The sequence below is a fragment of the Callionymus lyra genome, chromosome 17 (genome assembly GCF_982586985.1).
Source record: "Callionymus lyra chromosome 17, fCalLyr1.hap1.1, whole genome shotgun sequence".
Taxonomy (NCBI): Eukaryota; Metazoa; Chordata; class Actinopteri; order Syngnathiformes; family Callionymidae; genus Callionymus; species Callionymus lyra.
The window spans coordinates 17639265-17650123 of record NC_141834.1 but is presented as its reverse complement, the minus strand read 5'-3'; the positions used below and the strand labels follow the sequence as shown (position 1 = coordinate 17650123).

Genomic DNA, 10859 nt, shown 5'->3' with positions numbered 1-10859 from the left:
TTTTTTCAACATCCATACTTATTTAAGCTCCATTTCACCTACTTTGAGAAACCGTTCATTTACATTCAGCTCAACAAATGATATCAAAACTACTTTATCTACGACTTCACAAAAACCACTAAAGAAGCTCAGAAGTATTTACTTCACATCCCCTCCCATGTATAATCTACATAATAACTGTAGTTTTTTTCAACACAGTTTTTTTTCTCTCTCTATACGTCTCGCTCTATATACCGTCTCGTTTAAAGATGCACTTTAAGAAGTCGTGTGGGAGTTTGTTTTTCTCTCTCTCACAACACACACACACACACACACACACACACACTCACACACTCTGTGGGTAAACATGGCTGCGCACAGGAAACCTGTCGCACCTGCGAACTTCACTTGATATGCGCGAGTAAAGCCTCTTAACTCGACTCCCTCGCCAGCTCAGCGTCTATATATCTTCAGCCACTTCATTTGTCGTCCTTTAAAAAAAACACATTACGTAACCAAACCGCTCTGAGCTCAGCAGCAGCAGCAGCAGCAGCGGAGAAAAAAAAGTCCTTTCTGGCTCAGCGACGCCATCTAGTGGCGGATTTTTCTCACCTCCTCTCTTTTTTTGAGGTTCAGCGTCGATCATTTTCTTTTCACTACTGTGAGTCATATTTATTTCAGTTTCACCTCTTTTTTTATGAACATAAAAAAGGTAGAAATTTTGGAGTTTGGCCGCTTTGACGCGCGTCTGGTGCGTAAAAGCGCATCAACTGCGCGTCTTTTTTTTTGTTTGTTTTGCTCTTCGTTTTTTTTTTTTTTTGGGGGGGGGCAGCTTAGATAGCGATAGAAGGTGTCAATGCGTCCTTCATCTCCCTCCTTTCTCTGTCTCTCTCTCTTTCTTTTTTTTCTTTTTTGTCTGGAGAGAGAGAGAGAGAGAGAGAGAGAGGGGTTGGTCCGACGCGCGTCATTTGACGCAAAGACCGCCTCATTGAGGAGAGAGAGAGAGAAAAAAGAGAGAGAGAGAGATAGAGGGGGAGAAAAGAAGGGTGGCGGGTGAAGACTTTCTCACACACACTAAAGATGAGGACGAGTGTTTACAAAAATAATGAATTTATCAATAAGAAAAATCGTGCGTAAAATGTGTCTCAGAATGATCCATTAAATTGAGTTAAACTATTATTTTTATTTGAGTATATTATGATAAATATGAGTGTGTGTCGCTTATAACATGAGTCTCTTGAAGGAAGGAGAAAAAAAAATCAACTTTCTTGTTGTATTCTGGAATGAGGTCAGACACGAGGCTCCTCATTGCACACGCTGATTATTATTAGATTCCATTTTGCGCCAATCAGAAAGCAGCAGGGCGTGGTCCTGGCGCAGGGGCAGGCTAGCGACAGCCTCCCATTGGTGGATTTTTTATCGCCGTTGTATCTCGGGAAGGGATAAATGCAAGCAAGGGGGCCCCGAGACTGGAGGGTTTGCTTGAAAAACTGCAAGGTCTAAAACTGATGGAGGGCGGACCGTGTAAACTGGCTGAAGCTTTCTTTCTCCCCTCCTCAGCATGCTTTGGTTTCTAGACGCGGAGAGAGACGCGCTCTGGAGCTCTCACTGATCTGCAGCCACAAGTGGAAACTTTTTTTTCTTTTTTTTTTATTACCGAGGACTGATCAAACTTTTTATTATTATTTTTAAAGAAAAAAAAGCACATCACAGGAGTGATTCTGTGGGACTTTTTTTAAAAAAAAAAGAAAGAGAGAAAGTGTGGCCAGCATGGTGCAGAAGATGAGCCACACCGAGAGCACCGCCGAGGCGCTGTCATTCTTCGCCGGGGACTCGAGCTCCGGCGCCGGCATGGATCTGGACCCGGCCGGGTCGTCGTCGTCGCCTCTCTCGCCGGCGGGTTCCTCCACCTCCGGGGAGAACCCGGCGTGGTGCAAGACTCCCAGCGGCCACATCAAGAGACCCATGAACGCCTTCATGGTGTGGTCCCAGATCGAGCGCAGGAAGATCATGGAGCAGTCGCCGGACATGCACAACGCCGAGATCTCCAAGCGGCTCGGCAAGCGCTGGAAGCTGCTCCGGGACAGCGACAAGATCCCCTTCATCCGGGAGGCGGAGCGGCTCAGGCTCAAGCACATGGCGGACTACCCCGACTACAAGTACCGGCCCAGGAAGAAGGTGAAGTCGAGCGCGTCCAAGGCGCCCGGCGCCGGGGAGAAACCACCGGGCAGCACCTCCTCCAGCACCTCCAGCAAGTCCTCCTCCGGCTCCAGGAAAAGCGGGTCCAAGTCCCCCAGCAAAGCCCACAAGTCACTTCTTTTCGGGACCAAAGCATCACCGTTTGCCTCCGAGCACCCCAGCGAGGTCTACAAGACCAAGTCCGCCGCCAAGCCGATCCCGGACGTGAAGAAGCCCAAGCGGGTCTACGTGTTCTCCGGGAGCGGCGGCGGCGCGGCGCTGAGCGTCAGCCCGGCGTCCTCGTCGTCGGTGGTGGTCCCGGCCAGTCCCACCCTCAGCAGCGACTCCAGCGACCCGCTCAGCCTGTACGAGGACGCGGCCAGCAGCGGCAGGGAGGACGGGGGCGAGTCCCCGGGCGGCGGATCCCCGGCCGGGTCCACCTCCTCCTCCTCCTCCTCCTCGGACCACCAGCACCAGCACCTGTACAGCAGTCGCCGGGCGTCCTCCCCGACGCCCTCCGGCTCCCACTCCTCCTCGTCCTCGTCCTCCTCGGAGGAGGATGAGGAGTTCGAGGACGACCTCCTCGACATCACCCCGAGCCCGGGCTTCGACAGCATGTCCCTGGGCAGCTTCGGCTCGGCGGCGCTGGACAGGGACTTGGATATGAACTTCGAGTCCGGCTCCGGGGGGTCCCACTTCGAGTTCCCCGACTACTGCACGCCGGAGGTCAGCGAGATGATCTCCGGGGACTGGCTCGAGTCCACCATCTCCAACCTGGTGTTCACGTACTGAGACCACCACCCCCTCACCCAATGACACCCCAAGACAGGTACAAGAAGTCCTGCGACTAGAACCGCAAACACAGGTGTGCCAGGCGCAGAAGGTGCCAGGTAGATGGTGTTTTGATGGAACAAAAAAAAAGCATAACTTATAATAACTGGCTTTTTTTTTGCCCCCCCACACTCTTCTCTGGATACGTGGGCTGAGTGGGACTCGGTGTCGAACCACGCCAGTGTACCAAGTGCACCCTAAGAGAAAGGAGGGGATCCCTGTTGTTTGGACTGAAACTTAACTGTGATTGATTTGCACGTAACGCGGTCACTTAATCAATGTGGTCGCAGTTTTTGAGAGAGAGAGAGACAAAAAAAAGGGACATTTCACAACTTTTTACCAATTGCCAAGTGAATTTCACCACTAAAAAAAAGGTACAGAAACCGGACATTTTTTCTACAGTGGTGTTTTTCACCCCCAGAGGGATTTTTTTCTACTTGCTGAAAACCGAGCTGTGTTGTTGTTTTTTTTTCTAACGTCGGGATATTTTTTTTTCCTCAAAAAGCAAAAAATCTTGTCAAGCATGAGAGCTTACTTCGTTTCTATAGTGCTGAGATTTTTTTTTTTCCTGTGAGACTGTTCAGGCAGTTTTCAAAAAAACTAGTATTAGGGTTATTTATAGATGGCGTCTGCTTCAGTTTTTGTTTGGAAACAAAACAAAAAAAAATCACCAGCTGTTGTAATGATTTTTTTCAAACTTCAGGACTCAACTTCAAATCTGTGCTGAACTTTATATATTCTCTTCGATTCAGGACCAAAACTCCTTAATGTCAGATACTAGCTATAGAGAGACCCACTTTTTTTTTGTCATCCTCTGAGTTTTTCTACGTGTTTCCAGATGCCATTTTTTTATGGGGGATGTTGTATTTCTATACTGGGCCAAGCATTTTCATTTTTTTGTTGATTTTTCTGCTCACAATCTAGTCCTGTTTTTTTGTTTTTTGTCAGTATGTCTGTCACATTTTCTTCTCAGGCGAAGGGCTAGAGTTTTAAGAACACAACAACTTGGATTTGTTTTTTTTTATATTTAAATGTACACACTTTTTTGAACACTTACAAGAGAGGAAACAGTTTGATTATTTTCTCAGTGTATTTTTGTACAAATCTATATAGAAAAAATTGGGGAATCAACAATCGGTTTGTGTAGCCTACTAATACAACTGTATTGAGTTTCCCAATTTGAAGAAAAAAAAACAAAAAAAAAAACCTCGGCTGGCTGGTTTTTTTCATGCTGCCTTCAGGTGCTCATGGTGAGCTCGTATTTATTAGTTTCAAACCAGCGGAAGGAAAAAAAAACGGACCATGTGACACTGTGGTGGTCTTTTTTCTTTTATAAATAATAAAGTTGAAAAAGCACCAAAACTACTGTTTAAAGCAGTGGCGATAACAAGAGTCAGGTGTTTTAATTGACGTGTAATTTGTCTAAAATGACACGATTTCTATTCAGATTAAATTAGTCTTATTTTGTTAGATTTCCACCAGCAGCAACAACAACAACAAAAAAACAACAACTGACATCTTTAGTGTTCGATTCTTGAACGTTTTTCCAGTTGTCAGTTACAGCGTGTGGTACTTACTTTACCACCACGGGATGCAATAGCGACTTTTCCCCAGCAGCACTTGAACGCAGCACCAGTCCCTGCATCACAGCCTACGTTTACAGTGCCACTTCTGCAGGCTCTTAAAGACACAGTACCACGTTAGGAACAGATAGTTTTTTTTTAATTCCTGTGGAAACGTGTGGGTTTTTTTTTTTCTAACAGCTTCTCGAGCAAAAACCACTCCTCTTTTTTTTTTTAAATAACATTTCACGTCTGATATCTTGCCTACGACAACAAAAAACGATGAGATTGTAGCTTTAAAAAAAAAAAAAAAAATTGGGACTTGTTTATTGATGGGTTTTTTTATTTTCTTTTCCTCCATGAACTGATGTCAATATGGAACAGGCTTATCAACACACAAAAACAAGGACGATAACATCCAGCATATTCAAATTCCTGACTTGAGTTGCGCAAAACACTTTGTACTGCGTTTCTCATTGTATTTGAATATTATAATCTTTTCTACTTCGTCGGCTGAACTATTAGATGATAATTGTTTTAGTATCTTTATGGCATGGTGAATAGCATTTGTATTTCCGATTCAGGTTATTAGCTGTTGTGTTTTTCCAGAAAAGAAAAAAAAGAAAAATCGAGGCGTAACAATGAACTTTGTATATTTGACTGTATCATAAAGCAAAAAGATTGTGTGTTTATGTACGTTGTTGCTATCGAAGACAGGCACTGTCTAGAACTGCTATCTTTTACACATCCTTACTTACATTTAAGGTGGTCAGTTCAGGACTCTTTTTTATAATATATATATATGAAAGCATTTTTAAATATATTAACTTTATTTTTCATCCATCCTGTGCAATATGCTGTGTAGAATTATCATTTTATTTGTCTCTAATCATGCCATACACAAAGGAAACCGCCTTTTTTTGAGACTCAGCGAAAAGGGGGGAGATTTCATGCCAGCTAAAATTGTGTCCATTCACTGCCTGTCAGATTGTTGATATAAACTTGTGTACAGAACTTTTTCAAGGAAGGAAATAAATATCAGCTGGAACTGAAACTCTACACTTCTTGTTTCTTCATTCTCCTCGTCACTCTTTCATTCCGGGTTAGCACGGGATAGCCGACAACATTTCATGCTAATATGCTAGTTAGCGACACATGCTATCAGAGCGTTCACTTAAAAAATAATGTGATCAGAACTTTTGCAAAAATATCAGCAGAAACTGAAAGTACAACTGTGTGATTCTGGGTTACACTACATGCAACAGTATTACACAACAACGCAAGCTTAACAACTTGTTAGCAACACCATATTAGGCAGTAAGATCTGAACTTGTGAACACTTTTTTTTTTGTAAAAACATCAACAGGAACTGAGAGTAAACTCCCATGAGTCTGTTCTGGGTCAAATTAGCTAACATTATTACATAATACAAGCTAAGAAGCTACAACTAGCAACTACAATATCAGAGTTTTGGATTTAAACTTTTATATATACTTTAATAACTACACTTGTATTATTTCTTTTGTAGGTCATGTTAACATAACATGACTAACAACATAGATTACATAACAAACTAATAAACTACAAATAGTTAGCAAAAATTCACTATCAGACTGTAAATACTAAACATGTGAAAAGATTTATTTTGCAAAAACATGAACAGGAATTTAACTATATTTCTATTAGTCTATTCTGGGTCAAATATCTAACAACATTAACTAAAAACAGACTAGTTAGCAACACCCAATATCAGACTGTTAAATCAAATTTTATGAACATAATTTTTGCTAAAACATTCATAGGAAATGTAATTACACTTCTATTATACTTGTCTTATTCATAATAGCTATTAACGTTACATAACAACTAGCTAATAAGATACAACTAGTCAGCAAAACCAACTATCAGTGACTGTGAAAGTTAAACATATGAACAGAATTTTTCTAAAACCTTACACGAACACTAATAAGAAGACATAAAAACGAAATTATAAGCTACATCTTTTTAGCGACACAATATCAGACGGTTAGATCTAAACTTGCAAACAGAATGAAATTAATATTAGGGTCATTTTTGCATAAATGACTAACAACATTTTATACAAAAGTTTATAAGCTACATCTGGATAGTAATACTAACTATCAGAGTCATTTTGTGAACAGATGTTTTGCTATACTTCTATGCTTCTCTTCTTGGTCGAAATAGCTAACAACATTACATAACAACAAGCTAATAAGCTAAAACTAGTTAGCGACACCAACTATCAGACTGTTGCATCTAAAGCGTGAACATACATTTTGCAGATAAATGCATTAAAAACTGTCAAGTCTAAACTAGTTAACAGAATTTTGCCAAAAGAAACACCAACAGAAACTGAACTTACGCTTCTATCATACTTTTCTGTGTCATGTTAGCATAAAAAAAGCTAACAACATGAGATAAAAACAAGCTACAACTAGTTATAAAACACAACTTTTAGATTAGCTCACAGAATCTAGGCAAAAACATTCACAGGAAGTGAAAGTAAACTTTTCTATACGATTAAATACGATTCTGGGTCACGATTCTGTTGCTAACAACCTTGCATAACGACATCCTAATATGCTACACCGCTAACAGAGCGAACTAAATCGTGCATTTTGATTCATGATACAAAGAAAAGGGAATAAATATGCAGCAATAAATCACAAAAATTGCCTCTAAATAAGCCGTAAAGTGGGTCGAGAAACAGGAGAAATCAATCTTAATTGAATCGTATTCCAGACTGGCCCCTTCCTGAACTCCATGATCCCGACAGTCTAAAGCCACCGCAAAGCTTCCCACTCCACCATCGAGCCTCTAAATGGATCCGCACATTAATGCAGAGTCAGAAAGTGCAAATCAATATCTATTGTCATAGGCTCCATATATGATATTGCACTTTAAGCCCCCCTTAAGGCTTAAGGGCCACACGGTGCATTGGAAACGTGACTTAGCGAAGCGATACGAGGCCACAGTGTGTCATATTGATGCAGTTATGTGTCGGGACCCTGGCTCCGGCTCAGGGCAGCACACGACTCGGTTTGATCTGGAAAAAAAAGCTTCATTGTTTAGCAGGTTTATATGGAGGAGTTTGAGATCTGGTTAAGACACGGGCGGACAATTCGATCTCCTCAGGGGCCACAATTCATACCGTGGTTGATGTAACAGGGAAAAAAAGGGCCAGAAACCTTGTAAAGATAATATTAATCATTGAATTAAAGATGATGGATTTAAACAATACCTTTAAAAGAAATTAAATAAATATTTAAAAAGAAGAATACTTTAGTCTTAATCTGATTGTATATGATTATATTAAAAAAAACTAAAAACATACGTTTTTCTTATATTTTAAAATTGAAAATAAAATACATAAAAGATGAGTGACATAAAAGCACTTTAAATTGAAAGATTTTAAAGAAAAAATATTTCTTATTGGTTTTAAACAGAAAATAAAATACATCATTCACAAAATATTTTATAATGCCATACATTAGGTGTGTAATATTTCATTTAATGTGAATCCAGTTTTAAAATGTGATATAAAAGCACATACATTTTAAATATTATAAGGAAAAAAAGCATTTTTATTATATTTAAAAAATGAAAATAAAATGTAGAAAAGGCTATTATGTAGTATTTAAAAAAATAAAAAAGCACTTTACTTCAAAGAAAAAAATTCATTTTTCATATGTTTAAAATGTTTTAATTAAATACATCAAACGTAAATATGGTTGTTATGCCATAAATGAAGTTGCGTAATATTTAATTGAAATTCCATTTGAAAACGTGATGTAAAATTACTTCAGTTTCAAAGATTCTAAAGATTTTTTTTGTATTCGTCCTAAATTTCAAAAATTTCAAATAAAATACATAAAATGCAAAAAAGGGTCATCATGACATAAATAATTTGATTAAAATGTGATATAAAAGAAATTGAATTAAAGAAAAGTTACCCATAAAAAGGACACAAGACGAGAAATAAAATCTTCAAATAAAGATCTTGAACAAGTCATGTTACTTGAACTAGCAATTCAATAGTTTAGATCAAAAAACGTTTATAAATTGTAAAATAATAGTAAGAGGGCGGCATGGATGGAGTCAAAGGGCTGCATGGATGTGGCCCCTCGCACTTTACCCGACTTGCACTTTAAGACTAAAAATCAAGCCACTGGAGTCACGTTCGACAGGAAGAACCTCACACATAATGAGGTGGTAAAGGTGGTCGGTGTTTCACCATCGAACTAAAAGCGATATTTCATCACTAATGTGTCCGCAGTGGCCAGTTACGGGGGGGGGGGGGGCTCAGGTTCGTCTCCCTGGCTTCGATTTAGCATAAAAAAAAACGTGTTTACATCATTAAAAAAAAAAAACAGCGATTTTATTCGCTGGTGCGTTCTCTCCGATCCTCCTGCTCGACTGTACCCCCGCTGTCTGGTGCTCAGACAGTCATGCCTCCCCTTCCCCCTCTGCCAGACAGATCTTTAATGTGGGGGAAGGGCCGCTGTAGCAGCAGCAGTCAGCCAAGGGCCCTCCAGCTCGCTGACAAGCATGTCTGTCTGAATACACCTCGTCTTGTTTGTGCCGCCGCTGAAAAAATCCCATGCAGACATGGAAATACCTCACATGACACACGGGTGTCCCCCCCCCCCACCGTGTGGGTGTGTGGGTGTGGGTGTGGGGGGGCCCCCAGACAGCGTGTTGTCGGCCCACATGTGACGAGGTGCGTGTCCGTCTGACCGGCCCTGGCACGGAATTATGGGAATGAATGTGATGACACATGATTTTTAACATGGGAACGATGAGCGCTGGATACATGGCAATGCTAAGATGCTAAAGCTAGCTCGCTAACACAAATATTTGAAGATATTTCCACTTTAAGTCACTATAATTATATATATATATGTAAATATATATACAGTATATCATTTTAAAAAGATTAAAATGTCAGATACTGATGCTGATGTCAGGGGTGGTCAAATATTTATAAAATAAATACTCATTATACTTATTATCATAAAATACTTTTTCAAGTTTAAAGTCCATACAAATTAATACATATTTGGAGGTAAATATATATGATATATTTTTTTGTTGTGCTGAGATATTTATTTGTTGGTTGTATCTAACACTACCGAAGAATTATTTAAAAAAAATGTATAATAAAAATAAAAAAAATCTGTTTATTTCTCACTTTATATGTGTTTCCTGCAAAATAAAATAAATAAATAAATATGTCAGCACAATAAGACACACCTTTTTTTTTCTTTTTTTTTTTTAAAGCCACTGGTATATAACTATACCTATAAATAATATAAATAATATAAATATAAATAAATAAAAAAATAACTATAAATTATCTTATATATTACCTTATATGTGTCAATACAACATTGAATAAATATTAGGGACAATACATCTGGATATAGCATAAAAAACATAGTATATAGTAGGTAGAAAGTCTCCAGGTTGTGTTTTAAGTAAACAATTCAGATTTAAATACATGTAATTTCAAAGACAAAGTTCTGAATATTTATTAAACTTCAATAAATAAATAAAATAAAAATAACTAGTGAAACTGTCTATTTATATTCAATAAAATAAATAAATAAATATAAAAATAATTATACATATTAAGTTTTTTTAAATAAATATACAAGTATCTCAGGAATAAATAATTATACATTCTCCAAATAATCTCTGATGAAAGACAGTTGTACAGTATATATAGATCATGTATTACCTTAGATGTGTCAATACAAAATTAATAAATATTAGTGATAATAAATGTGGATCTAGCATAAAAAAAATTACAAAAAATATATATGATGTAATTATATTTGAATTAGAACATTTAAATGGGAAATACATTAAAACAACAATAATAAGTTTAAAAGTTATTATTATTAGCCAAACAAGATTTCAAAATTTAATTACTATACATTTAAAATACTATAAATCTAAAGTTTGACCCAGGTCTGGTGTGTTATTACACTACTATTGATTCATAGCATTTATTTATATATTTAATTTTATAAATTTAAGCATTTAATGTAAACGACCTCCTGAGGGATCAATAAAGTTCTACCTATTAAACAACAATAATAAGTTTAAAAGTTATTATTATTAGCCAAACAACATTTCAAAATGTAATTACTATACATTTAAAATACTATAAATGTAAAGTTTGACCCAGGTCTGGTGTGTTATTACACTACTATTAATTCATAGCATTTATGTATATATTTAATTTAATTTAATTTAAGCATTTAATGTAAACGACCTCCTGAG

At 38.2% G+C, this 10859-nt stretch overlaps 1 protein-coding gene across 1 annotated transcript; it reads left to right on the top strand.

The window, feature by feature from the left end:
- Positions 1–745: 745 nt before the first annotated feature.
- On the top strand, positions 746–5604 carry sox4b (SRY-box transcription factor 4b). Its single transcript, XM_087812330.1, has one exon. The coding sequence runs from the start codon at positions 1750–1752 to the stop codon at positions 2947–2949; it is 1200 nt and encodes a 399-aa protein (XP_087668456.1). The 5' UTR covers positions 746–1749; the 3' UTR covers positions 2950–5604.
- Positions 5605–10859: the final 5255 nt, after the last annotated feature.